At 34.1% G+C, this 14,663-nt stretch overlaps 1 protein-coding gene across 1 annotated transcript; it reads right to left on the bottom strand.

Moving 5' to 3' along the window:
- Positions 1-254: 254 nt before the first annotated feature.
- LOC120631734 lies at positions 255-4,567 on the bottom strand. The gene is made up of 4 exons (XM_039901416.1): positions 4,296-4,567; positions 3,539-3,661; positions 1,788-3,432; positions 255-701 (listed from the first exon to the last, which is right to left on the bottom strand). The coding sequence occupies exons 1-4, from the start codon at positions 4,370-4,372 to the stop codon at positions 255-257; spliced, it is 2,292 nt and encodes a 763-aa protein (XP_039757350.1). The 5' UTR covers positions 4,373-4,567.
- Positions 4,568-14,663: the final 10,096 nt, after the last annotated feature.

The following is a 14,663-nucleotide window of genomic DNA, read 5'->3' as shown; positions in this document are numbered from 1 at the left end:
TAAGAGCCTATATGTGTAACAGGTTACTGTCTATTTTAGTTAAATTGTCTATTTTAAAGTTTATAAAAATGTAGAGAAGAACAAAATAAAAACCTGTTGCTTTTTACACTAATTTTTCTTAGATCCTAATAATGTTAATTTTGTAATAAGAATTAAGATTTATAATGAAATAAAAACCTCTTTTAATCAACACTATATTTATTGCGAAACATCAACAAAAATCTAAAAAAATAGTAACCAAAGTAATCAACTGGCTAGACAGAGTCAACAGAGGAGTCATCTTCGTCCGTTTGATTGAGTGTGTCTTGTATTTTCTTAGCATAGGGTAGATTAGTAAAATCCCCATGATATCTGCTAGGGATAACACCATCATTGCATAGCTTTGTCAAATCTTTATATTTGATTTCTGATATGGCCAATCTTTTTTTATAAAGGGGTTTCAATTGTTGGAATTCCTTTTTTAATTTTATTTCTAACGTCTCATTAGAAGCTGATGGTGCAGTATCCTTTTCCTTCAATTTTCCTTTCCCTTTTCCTTTACCCTTTCCTTTTATTACACCCTTTCCTTTTGGCTTAAAATAATTATCAAATAATTTAATTTCATGAGTGGTCGCATCAGGTTTCATAGAATGTTTAGTTGTAAACGTGTTTACATCCTTTTTCTTCATTGTAGCAATTCTAATTTTCGATGTATTTAATTCCTTTGTACAATTAGAAAAGCATTCCTGCGTCACTGTGTCCCAGTCGATAAAATCAGTAAATTCAAGAACGTTTACATTGTAAGGACGAGGATTTTTCCGGGCCGATTCTATATAACTTGACCATTGTGTAGGGCTCCAAACAATTATTTTTCTTACTTCACGTTCTATTACAGAGTGCATGCTATCTACAGGCATATAGCTATGTCCCGGTAGCAGGTAATTAATTTGAATGACTTCAATATTTTTAGATACCGTCAAAAAACCTTTAAAAATCGAAAGTATGGTTTTATTACGATTTTGTCCGCTACAACAATCGCAATAAAAGATAACTTTTTTTATTCCTCTTTCGTCAACATTTTGCAGATACTTATAAATACAAGAACCTATCTCTTTTGCGCCTCGTTTCCCATCACATTCACCCCATGTGTAACAAAAACCATTTTGAGTGGAGCTTTCATAAATCGTAAAGTTGAAAACTGTAAATTTTCGCGTGTAGTAAAGTAAGATGTTATCACCATGGGGTGTATTCAAAACCTTCTGTAAATCAAAGCTTGATACTATAGTCTCCTTGTCTATCAGATGCAAACTTTGATGACATTTGAATCGTTCGTATGTTGCTTCTTTTTCTTCGATGTGAGCCTTAATAATTTCGGAATCCATATTGACTTTATTTTCATTATGATCGTTTTCGTATTTGGTACAAATTTTGCATTTATCTTTCTTTGGTACGTGGACAGTAACATTGTTGTATTCCGTTTTGAAAAAATCTTTGAATTTTCGCTCACCTAGATAGTTTTCCTGATTTTCTTCGCATTTTTTTTTGTATAAACGATAAAGGTTAGTTGTATTCTTATACTCTTGTGGTAAATATAATTTGCTTGATTTTTTCCGACAATAATGTGAAGGAAGATATGGAAGAGATTCAATGTAGTGCTTTGCTGAAGCTATCACAGACTCATCATACTTTGGATTGCTCGATTTCTTTCGACTTTCTGCTTGAGAAAGTCCTTCTTGAACATTACCTATAGTATAAAGTAAATAATTTTGTCCAATATCTAAGGTTTTTAGTATAAATTTTTGACACACCTGTCTTCTGCCCTCGCCTTCATTTATGTAGTATTCGTAAGTAAACTTTCTTTTGCTGTCGATCACGCCTTTTTTTGGTCTATTAACCGGAACTCGTAAGGCACATTGTACCAGCCAATCTTTTTTTCTTTGAGAATTCAAATTCCAAAAATAATCAAAAATACTTTGTCTCCTTTCCTCGGTGATTTCAAAACAATTCCTGGGACATTTTGTAGGCTCGCAGGGATTTGCCTTTAATGTTTTTTTCTCTACAAGCTTTCCAGACGAAGTCTCATAACTGTCACCTTTTTCTCGTTTCATTCTCCTAATCTTCCTTTTATTTTCCACTTTTCTTTTCTTAAATTGTACAGTTCCTTCCAATGGTTTGTCAATATTTCTTTTCTTTTGTAATTTCTTTCTCTTATTTGTAGGTTTAGTATGTTTTGGGTCATTTTCAGAGTTAGATGACGACATGTTATCGCTTTCTTTGCCGGACCATAGATCTGAGCTTCCAGAGGAAAAATCTTCGCCTTGAGCAACATTAAGTTTGTCATAACATTCATCGTCTGATATAAAATCAATGTGTTCTTTTTTTAACTTAGGGAGTTCCTGTATACATTTTCTTTTGCGAGATTTTTTAATATCAGGCATTCGATTTTTATTTGTATTGCTACTAGAAGGAGTAGGTAAGTTCAATGTTCCTAATTTTTTTAAGGAAGATGAGTCCGATATTTCATCACAGGCAGTTTCAGGTACTATAACCTGTACTGGGATATCTGCAGCAAGAGATACAGGTGAGTCCACATTCATACCATCTGTACAGGAAGTTGCAGGGACTATATCCAGCACTGAAATATCTGGAGAGTGAGCTTTAGGTATGTCCATGTACATAATGTCTGCACAAGAAGTTGTCGGTACAAAGTCTAACAATGAGGGAGATGAATGAAGACCCAAAGCTTTGTTATCACCGCGAGGAGTTGCATGGTCTGTGCACAAAGTCTCAATCTCAATGGCAGTGCAAGAAGACACAGGTAGAGCCAAAGCCTTAATATCAGTGTAAGAGGTTGGAGATACTGTATCTAAAGGTGCAATATCTGTGGACTGAGATGTAGGTAAATCAAAAGCCATAACGGGGGCGCAGGCAGATTTAGAGATATCCAAACCAAGTTTGCAGAATGATGTATTAGGTATGTTCGAACATTCATTAAAGGTCACTATTTGATTAACATTTTGTGAATATTTTTTTGTTTCTTTTAAGGGCAACACATCGTTTTTGTTACAACGTTTTACACTGTCATTTGAATAAAGTTCACAGTATTTCTTTTCATTGAGTTTAGCAGTCAAAATATTATCAACGTTTTCAACAGAAACAATGTTAATTTTCTTTTCTGTTTCAGATGACTCGGGTATATTATTACTCTTAACGAGATCACTATTATTAGAATCATTAAAAAATGAGTGAGACATTTCTAGACATAGAGTTGACGTGTTAAGAATATTGCTGCTGTCACTACTACTATAATTCACAACTGCTTCCTTTTGTTTTTTAATTTCCACAGTATCATATGACTGAAATGTTGAAATATCTGATTCATTGATATCTACAATAATATCTGTAGCTGACGAGTTCAAATTGCTCTCAATTGAGTCACGAGAATTATGGGATCTGAAAGCGAAAAAACATTTGAGTTAATCAAATAAGGACCACGTATTTTTTAATATTAATGTGTTGGGAGCCATTAGCTTATTGAATTTGAAGCAAGTATACTTACTTTTTTGCTAAAAATGACTGCACGTCGAGTTTTATACATTCTGTATCACTTTGATCAATTATATTATCAGCTGACGAGTTTTGGGAGTACGAGTATTCCTTATGGTTTTTTACAGATTCGGATCTGAAAATAAGGGAAATAAATAATGTAATTTATTTTGGCATAGCGAGCTCTTTTTTCATGTTCTAAATACGAGTACCTTCAAATATTATTTAAAAATAATTATTGATTACCGGAAACTTGTTGATCGCTCTTCGTACCTATTTTTATTAGTTAGACAACAAACAATATCGATTACTCTCAGAGAACAGTCCTTACAACTTCTAGCAGTACTGGATAAAAATTACTGTAATGTTAACGTATTAAAAATACCCAGATAGGTAGGATTTCGGAGTCAATAATCCGATTCCAGGGACTGATTTTGGAAGCGACTGATTAGGTTTGTATTTTAAAATATTATTTCTAAATAAAATCGTGTGAAAATATTTAATAACGGTACTCTGATGTTTTTTATAATCTACCATTAATTTAAATGGTCTGCATAAGTGTAAAGTCTTCCAGATTTGAATCCCGGCCGGGGTAAGTAAGTAACTATGTTTGATGGATATTAATAGGGATTTACCAATTTAACTATCATTAATTATCTATGTCCATAATACGGATACCTAGATAATTGTTGTACCCAACCCTTACAAGAACACACGACGTTAATAATTACAATATTAATAGTTTCAATCTTGAAATATTAAGAACTTACCTTTCTATTTCTGCCTTTATTCTTATCAATTCCTGTTTACGCTGCAGTAATTGTTTTAAATTATTAAATTTTTCCATTTTGCACACCGGTAACAAACAACTACACCGAAAAACAAGTCAGCGCCAACTAATCGCGCCACTAACACCAAAAAGCGTGCGCGCCTGTTGTAAATAATGTCATTTGTCTCCTTCACACTCATTGCGTGTGAGGGAGACAAATGCCGAAGTGCCGCTTGGCTCGTGTGGCGCTTTACTTACAACCAGCCATCATTGGTGTAGGTAGGTATTCTGAACAGATATATTTAGTAAAACAGGGTAAAGGGCAAACTTATTAACTTACTTACCTGCAAATTGGTGTAACTGTCACTATAGTTTGGGCCCAATTGGTGTAACGTTGGAAGTAATGAATTAATAGTAAGGTAAAATAAGTTTAGTGACATTTAATCGGATAGTGCAGATAATATTTTGGTGTATCCGTAGGGAATTTCTTTATTCATCTTAAATAAAAATGTAAAAGCAATGTTTTTTCGGTTACATGCATTTGTAAATACTTTATTTACTACCATTATAAAAATACACGAATTTAACCGGCAAAAATGAATCAAATGTTTATTACCTCAAAATTTTAATAGAAATGTGAAAAGTACATATCCAAAAAAAGTAAGGTATCTGCATATTTTTAAAAGATCGAGTTTTTTTAAATATAACATTCGAAAGAGCAGAAAAATCTTAAAAAAACTGTATACTTAACTCATTTTACGTGTTTTGTCGGTTACCCCAATTGAACCTGCAGGTGACGATATACTACAATTTTTTTTTTTTATAAATTTTTAATAGTGGTGTTTAACTTACTCTTAAGCATTGTTAATAATTTAAAAAAAAAAAGAAAACTAATAATTGATAGAAATACTATTATTAATAAATAATAATATTTATATACTCAAAAAATACTCACATCATGTCGATGTGAGTATTTTTTGAGCATCGTCATCTAAGATGAATGATAAATATTTGTACATACATAGTTATAATATAAATAACAACTTAAAATCTAAACACCCAGATACTGAAAAACATTCATGTTCATGTGTGATATACTAAATTAATTATCATAATACTTTTAAGCTGTATGTATGGTGATAAGTCACCGCCGAACCCGTAACAGATGTGTCTCACCTTCTGACACGTAGGTTACAGTCGAAAGCATCTCGTTACACCCAAATTCTATTTGTCAAGTAATATAAAATCGGCCTTAAACTTGCCTTACCCTGAAACGGCAGGTAATAGCTTGATAGTGGGCCCAGCTAGCGATAAAACCATTCAAATTATTTATTAGCCTCCGGAGCCAATTGATTCGCCAATACAGTAAATTCGCAACGTCAATTAACATTTCATTGACAACCGTGGCGGTAATATTTCATTCGACTCGTAGGTAGCACGCGTCCAATATGAATCACATTAGGCGTAAGTAATGTAACCCTATAAATGCTAATTGCACAGTAAACTAGCGAGCCACGCCATCCACAACCGAATTACCCCCAACTGGAGGCTGTAAATCATCGGTACGTTTCAGATTAATTCACTGTATTACCTGATTCGAACAGACCTTACATATTAAAGTTAGAATCCTTACCAAGGTTATTTATTTATTTATTAATTTTTACTAGCGATTTTTACATAATCTTTGTAATATACAGTAAATTTTCGAGCATGCACAGTTATATAAAATCATCTTCATCATCACATTATGCATTTTCCGTAAAGATACCTAAGATATTATGCAACAATTTTATAACAACTGGATTTCTGAAATAACAATTACATGAATTTATTTTGAGATATATTTGATGATTTAATATGAAAAATCCTATCTGATATAATACCTAAAATTATTTTTATTACACCTTATTTGTACGACACATCATTAATATATACACCTGTTTTTTTGTAACATTAAAAGATGAAAAATGTTCATCAGTCATCTTTGTATCCATAACATAAGCTACGCTTACTCCATAGTAGTAGATCATACTCCATAGGCTAGATGGCGGTGTGTGTATTGTCGTAGTATATTTTTTTTTTTTTCGGGCGATTTGTAATCTATGGGTAGCCGAGTCACAGTTCGATGCTGTCCTGTGGCATGCCCTATGTCCTATATTTCTATACATTTGTTTCGGCCACTGGACGCTTCGTTGGTCGCATCACGCGTCCCTTGGCCAGCACTGGCTGCTCTTCTTATTAGTGGCAATAACGTCACTATGAAAGTAAGTTTAGGAATAAATATTTGGAAATAACAGTTGTTATACGATGCAGACATAGGGTATTAAATTTGATGCATTTTCAACCGATGCAAGCATGGCCCGCAACTTTTACAGTGCGCCTGATAATATGTAATTGGAAAAGCTAAATGCAAATTAAAACAATAATTGTATTACCATTTAAACAACCGTATCGATACTGAGGAACTGGGGTGTGCATGGGCCTTAATCCGACGCCCAATCAGGTGGCTTTTGTTCGAGTGAACGATTATAGAAGTGGCGAATTTCGCAATTCGGTTTAGATTTCAATGTGGACCGAGAAATATATGGTGGCGGTCGATAGGACCACGATTGGACGTTAGGAGTGTTAAATCTAATTTATCGGGCGTTAGTGTGAGAATTAATAGATTTTGTGGCAGCTATAAAGTGTTTTAACAATTTAGAAATTGCAGAGTCTATACTGGGGCTCTCACAGATTTTCAGGCTGTTACGAAATAGTTGCTCTGCTATTTCAACGGGTGGTTATGAAATTAAAGTAGACTACTATTTTAAAGGAATTTAATTCATGTTAATCTACATGATGAAATATCAGATTAAATCAATTTTTATTCCAAAAAATAGGTTTTTTTTTCCGCTACCAGTTAGCCTTTGACTGTAATCTCACATGGTGGTAATTGATGATGCATCATCACCATGTTAGACTGCCGTCTACCATCTTAGACTGCAGTCTATATGGTAGCGGGCTAACCTGTTTGGGAGTAGTCATACCTTTTATAGGTAGGCACGTCTTTGTTTGTAGGGTTGTAACTAGCCACGGCCAAATCCTGAGGATACGTCATGGTCGCATCTGTGGTTCAGCCGAATATAGGTTACAAATAAACAAACATATACTTTAAAATTTTTAATAATAATAATAATTCTTTATTTGCTAACTGTGACTTCACTATTATATAACAGAAATATTAAAAACAGTAATAATAAAAACGAAAAAAAAATTACACGTGATATTAATATTAAATATAAAAAATAGTTTATTATTAATAGATTATAACAAATTAGAATTTCTGCCTCCAGGCAGCCCTATATAGAGTTTAATATATAGCTTGTAAATTTATAGTCGTATCTATTTATTAATGGCCTCAGAATGCGGTTATTGCTTCCCCACGTTCTTTTTAACAAGGATGTTAGTATGGATAAAAAAAAAGAATAAGTAAGTTATTAATGTGTAATCTTCTTTTTAAACGTCGGATCAAAGGTAAGACATGCCAAGTTCGCAGTTTTGGAAGAAACCATCACTTGAAATAAATAGTCGCCGTAAAAAAAGGTGTTCCCAGTGTATTTCAATAACAGCTCTATCAATGGAAGATCAACAAACCTCTCGCCCTGCAAAGTTATTGAAACACATATATTATAAACTTCCCTCAGCCCGACTTCATCTGCATGCGTTATTATTAATGCTAAGACAAAAACAGTAACCTTTTTGAAATACTAATGTTGTGTGGTGTAGTATTTTGCAATTTTTATTGCAAAATTCAAGCAAAACGTTTCAGTTATTGCTGCGTGAAGTTGTAACAACTATCCCACACGTGTAATATTTGTACGAGAGTTACATGTTAAGATGCTAAGATAATGACTGCGAAAACTTAATGTATGTTCACAAAAATATATCAAATTTAAGAGAAAATGTGACCCCAATAATTTGAACATTAGAAGCAAAAATAAACTTGCAGTGCAATATACTAGACAAATGAAAAAAAGTAATACATTTAAAGGAAATTGTAAACGATTTTACAATAAACTACCAGTTAATATCTTGGAAGCGACTTATAGAAAAGTACTATAAGACGCTTCCAAGACAATGAACCCCAGCATTTTCCTTAATATTATAGTATCAAGGAAAATGCTTGGGTGTAAATTATTGCTCTAACCAGGTTGCTTCTTAAATAGTTTTAAATGACAATGTAAGATGATGATAACAAAAAAAAAATAAACAACAGGCTAAGTTTGTTGTGGGCTTCTTCTCAGACCAGGGCGCATTAAGAACCCTCGTAACTTTAGTTTTAAGTAGACTTTAGTTATAGCTATCAACTCACTTCTATGTCATATTTTACATGTTATCAAAAGTGCAATCTATATGCCTATTTCAATAATGAAATATTTGACTTTAACTTTGACTATGATTTTGGTATAGCTCTTCACCAATCTCAAATTTATGTTTTAGTGGGATAAATGGACATCGTCTTGGATTATAATATTTTCAAGAGTAAAATTCGTATTGGTTATACAGCATTTGAAGCGGTGACAGCGCATTAGGTAGGAGCTCGACTTCACTTTCGGGGGGCTGAGTTCGAATCCCAGCACCTCTAACTTTCCAAGATTTGCTTTGTAAGTAATGAAATTAGCACTTGCTTTAACGGTGAATGATAATGGTGAGGAAACTTGCATGCCTCAGAGTTCTATATAATGTTCTCAAAGGTGTGTGGAGACCAAAAATCTGCACTGGGCCAGCGTTGTGGACTACGGCCTTAATCTTTTACTTTTCTTTTCTTTTACGCTTCTTTACGGTCTCTAGTTTGCCGGTAATGAGGGCATGTGATGATGCTAATACAGTATTTGCTTGCCAACAATACCAATTGTGGTGGGAGTGGCCACTGACTACGCCCAATTGTCCAATAAAAAGATTATTATTACGTAAATCAGTGTTTTTAGCTTTTTGTAGGTGCATTTACATCTTTTTTTCCATCTCAATTTTAGTTGTCTAGAAAACAAATTAACTTCCCCATGTTCAAATTCAAATTCAAATTTCATTTATTTCAAGTAGCCCTAGTTTAAAAGCACTTTTGTAACATCAAGTCAGTCTGTTTGCTCTCTACCACCACCATCCACTCTACCAATGGGTTCGGAAGGCAGATTCCACTGAGAAGAGCCTGCAAGGAACTCAGCAGATTGCTCTTTTCCATCATTTTATATTTATATAGTTATAGTCTTAGTTTTGCTAATTTTATTTTATGTTTATTTATTTATCAAGTTTAAGTTTGCAACACTAGGTTTATAATATGATTGTTAAATAATGGAAACAACTTTTAAAGTGTATTTTGTTAAAAAATATGTACTTGCCTTTTTAACCCAGCAGTTGATCACATCAAAGTAGGATTCAAGAAACGCCGCCATCATGTAATGCGAACACGGTTTATTGATGTTGGCATTCCACATTATCGTCTTCTTGTTATTCTTCACTGTGTACACTTTGACTTTTATCTGATACATAAAAACACAAGTGACATATTTCATCACCATCGCCATTTCAACGAATGGACTTCCAATTCTGGACATAGGTCTTTTGTAGGAAGTTCCAAATATCACGGTTTTGTGCCGCTTGGGTGCAGCGGCTTCGAGTGACTCATTTTATGTCATCCGTTCACCACGTCGGGAATCCATCAACTTTTATTTGATACATTAAAATACATATTTTACATATAGTTACATATTTCATCATTATCGCCATAACAACGAATGAACTTTCACTGCTGGACATAGGTCTTTTCTAGAGAGTTTCAAATATCATGGCCTTATGCCGCTTGTGTGCAGCGGCTCCTAGCGACTCGCTTTATGTCATCCGTCGACCCCATCGGGGTTCTATCAACTTTTATCTGATAGATAAAAATACAAGTGGCATATTTCATCATCATTGCCATTTCAACGAATGGACTTCCACTGCTGGACATAGGTCTTTTGTAGGGAGTTTCAAATATCATGGCCTTATGCCGCTTGTGTGCAGCGGCTTCTAGCGACTCGCTTTATGTCATCCGTCGACCCCATCGGGGTTCTATCAACTTTTATCTGATACATAAAAATACAAGTGACATATTTCATCATCATCGCCATTTCAACGAATGGACTTCTACTGCTGGACATAGGTCTTTTCTAGGGAGTTTCAAATATCAGGGCCTTATGCCGCTTGTGTGCAGCGGCTCCTAGCGACTCGCTTTATGTCATCCGTTCACCTCGTGGGGGGTCTATACTTGCGAAGTCGCTATTCAGTCAGTCAGTCAGTCTTGATTTGATCACGTAAAGATACTCCAAACATAGCTCTCTCCATCGCCCACTGTGTGACTGAGTGACATAGATAAATACATTTAATAAGATTAGCTGCGACTTTGGTCTAGCATATTCGATTATAGATCACGAGTTCCTGAACTTGATTCCCGGGTCCGGATCGATTTAAGTAGAATCGGCGTAGAGTTACCGAAAAAAAACCATATCACTTTGCGATTGCCTGTATATACAGAGGCTTATTAAGATGTTAATATTGTTAACGCAGTTAATGCCCATTATATTGTTAACGACTATTAATAGTATGTATATACTTACTCATTTATTGTATGTTATAGTATTTAAATATGTAAGTGTTGTTATTATATATATTAGTTTATTCTTATATTTATTTATTAATTATATTATTTACTTTTTATCTTTTTGTGTACACTAGTTTATGTATTAGCATGTAGTTATTCGCATGTATGTATTTTAATATTTGTACCACCAGCAGTCTATTCTCCTCTTCTTTTTTTTTTCCTAATTCTAAGGTTGCCTGGCAGAGATCGCTATTAAGCGATAAGGCCGCCTTTTGTATTACTACTTCTTTCGATATGTTTCTGTTTTTGTTATATTTTAAATATGTTAATGTTATGGTATACAAATAAAGAGTTTAATAATAATAATATCTTACCTCATCGATATGCACGTTTTCAATGAATGTTATATTTAATAGGTATCTATACGTCCCGTTAGGCTCTACAACTAGAGTTCTAGTGTAGGTGGTCATGTTCAAGGATTTGGGCCCTCGGCATGTATTGCAGTTCTTCCACTCCACGGTAAATGGTCCCTGATAATTTAAACACGAAAATATCAGTAACCAGCCCACTCCAGGGCACGGGTGTCCTATCAGAATGAGAACTCTTTAAGCCGCACTCCACCACGCTGGCCAATAAAGTGTGGATCGGGTTTTGAGAAACTTATGGAGTCCGCTATCCATCCTTTACCTCCAATCATATTCATCATGACATGAGCTGAATTTCGGGTTAAAAGTATCCTAAGTCCTACCTTCAGATTCAGTAGTTTGAGCGTGATGCTCAGCAATAATACAGACAGACACAAAAATGAAAAAAAAAAACAGTTTTAGCTTCAGTATGGGTTATAAAGTGCCCACTAAAAGTTTTGTTTAAATCTTCAATTTAGAATTTAGGCCATGCCACTTTTTATAAATATCGGTAAAGTGGATAAACTACTCGTATGTTGGGAATAATGTAAATTTGTTTGTGGATAGAAAACAAACGGACAAGCAAATAGTAACGTTATCATATTTATAGTATTAGTATGGATTTTTGTATTTTCTTTTCCTGTTTACCCACGCCTAAAAAAAATAACTATGATACAGCCTAAAGTGAAGCGCGCATGACTAGATCATGCATATCTAATTATTGATGGATATTCATTTTAAAAGAGGTTTAAAAAAGTTAAAAGCCATAGTAAATTTAAAATCTTACGGTGCACTCACGTAGTTGTCAGAGTTCTTCATATCAAAATTTGCACCTCCAATGGTAGTGAACATTAAAGTGAAAGTAAAGAGGCAGAATATCCAACAAGCCATTTTCAAACGCACGAATTATCCACCGGCGACAGGGAAAAAATGTCAGATTAATTTCGGCCGTCCGAATGCTTAATGGAGATTTAATATTTTTTCGCCTCAATCGACATCCGCAATCCGTTTGAGTGAAAATTAAATACATTTTAATGTGCAAATTAAAATAAATGTACCTACAATTGCAATGAAATATCGAAAAAAATAACCAAAATGGAACTCTCGGTAGTTTTGTTAGGATTCTGTACCTCACAGAAAGTTGGCTAAAATTGGGGTATTCTTTTTGTGTGTCAACAAATTCTGAGTAGGTACGAGTCTAGAGTAAGTATATTTAATGTACGCATGCTTTGGGTTATTATCACTAATATTTTCCTTTCTTTCAATCTGCTAAAACTAAATAATTGACTGCAATTGTGGTTATAAGTAATGATACACTTTAAGTTGGTAGTAGGGTAAACTGTCAGACCAATCCTAAAATTCAAAAAACCCGGAATTTTATCCCCGGCTCGCACCTGTAGCATTTCGGAGTTAGGTGCGTTTCAAGTAACTTATTACGCACTTCAACAGTCGAGGAAAACATCGTAACGAAACCTGCATGCCTGAGAGTTCTACATAAAGTTCTCAAGGGCGTGGTGGACTATGGCCTAAATCCTTCTCGTTCTGAACGGACACCCGTGCTCTGTAGAGCCCGGTAATGGGTTGATATATATCAGACATGGAAGTAGTAGTCTCCAATTTAATTAATCAATACCGTGATAAGTGTTTCGCTGTCGCCAATTATAGCATTTCGCACTTCACTGCACATCAATTGCGACCTGATAACGATTCCGTATACGTAATTTTAACACAATTAAAGTCACAAAGTGATAAGTTAACCGTTAACAATGCTGTACATACGAAAGAAACGACTGTGATTACATAATAATAATAATAATCCTGTATTGTCATACTCAATTGTTAATACAAGATCTTGAACTAAATTATTACCATTTTATTATTAACAATATGGCAAATGGCCGCAAACTCTGCCTTATGCTGTGCATTGGAAACAATCTTTATACTCCACACCAAACAGCTCAGCTCAGGTCTGAAGGGCGTAGGTGCCGGTGTAATTTCAGGTACGAGTACGGGTTGTGACGACCTCTCAGACGCAACGGGTTCGAATGCATGGGTAATTTGGGAATTTATAATTTTTATATTTTCTCTAACTATGGTTTCATTACCACTTAAGTGAGCCATCTGCTTGATCCGTCAGTTATTAGTATAAAATATAAATTAAATAGTTCAAACAAACTAAAAACACACTTGGTATAAAAACCTAAACTAATTTCTACCTTTTAGTTTAGTTTATTTTAAAAGCGATTTTTTTAGTTTTTCTTGATCTATTGTATAGAAGCAGGCGTTACTTTGCGGAAATCCATGATATATTATCAAAATTAAGCTTAATTTGCTATACTCCGCGAAAAGCAGGAGAATCCAAAAGAAGGATTGAAGAAATTATAAATTACACCACACAGATTCTCCTGCTTTTCGCGGAGTATAGCAAATTAAGCTTAATTTTGATAATTTTCTTGATCTATTATTTTTATTAGAGCAAAATTAATTGGTAGCCTATTCACCATCTAAGAGATAATTAGATATCAAAGAGAGAAGTTAAAGACATCATACATGCCTTAGTGACTATAGCTGAAAATTATATAAATTAACAAAAATCTTATTTTATAATTTAAAAAATGGAATAATCTTATCAAATTATTATACTGTCATCGGTCCTTGATATATCTTCAAAGTTTAAACGAAATCTAACCGTTTGAAGTGGGTCAAAATAGCGTCCAAAGAAGTCGGTTACAAACATACAAACATACGAGTGAAGCTAATATAAAGCGTGTAAAAAACAATCAGCCATGAGATTTATCTGTCATGGCTGACTGTTTTTCGGATCCGACCAATGGACATGCTCTGCAAAGTGTAAGTATAACAAGTAAGTAGTTTTTCTCTTACCATGGTTTCATTACCACTAAAACTAATTACCAATCAGCTTGATACGATTATTAGTATTAAAAAAAAACAGTCAGCCATGACAGTTTAAGGATCCGACCAAAGAGTTCGCGTAGGCCCTAAACGGAAGATAAGTAAGCCATTTCTGCTACGATTGTAATGAAGCATATGCTATGCTAATTGAGTCGCATTATATTTGTGTTTATACATCGTCGGTTGACTACAGAAATGGCTTTGACAATGATTTCCGTATTTCACAAGCTATTGGCACAAATTAAGGTTAAACCACCGCAAAGCCGTTAGATGTCAAAATTTGAGTAACTAGCTGTAATTAATCAAAAGCATTGTAAGGGTCCTAACACACTACGTGGCTGAAGCGTCCAGGTGAATATACTTTGCGCTTATTAACTGGCCGCAGGACGTTTCTAAAAAAAGCATAATTTTATTTATATTAAGTTTCATCAACATATCA

Source organism: Pararge aegeria, chromosome 18 (genome assembly GCF_905163445.1).
Source record: "Pararge aegeria chromosome 18, ilParAegt1.1, whole genome shotgun sequence".
NCBI classification, from domain to species: Eukaryota; Metazoa; Arthropoda; class Insecta; order Lepidoptera; family Nymphalidae; genus Pararge; species Pararge aegeria.
This window is presented reverse-complemented; position numbering and strand designations above follow the sequence as displayed.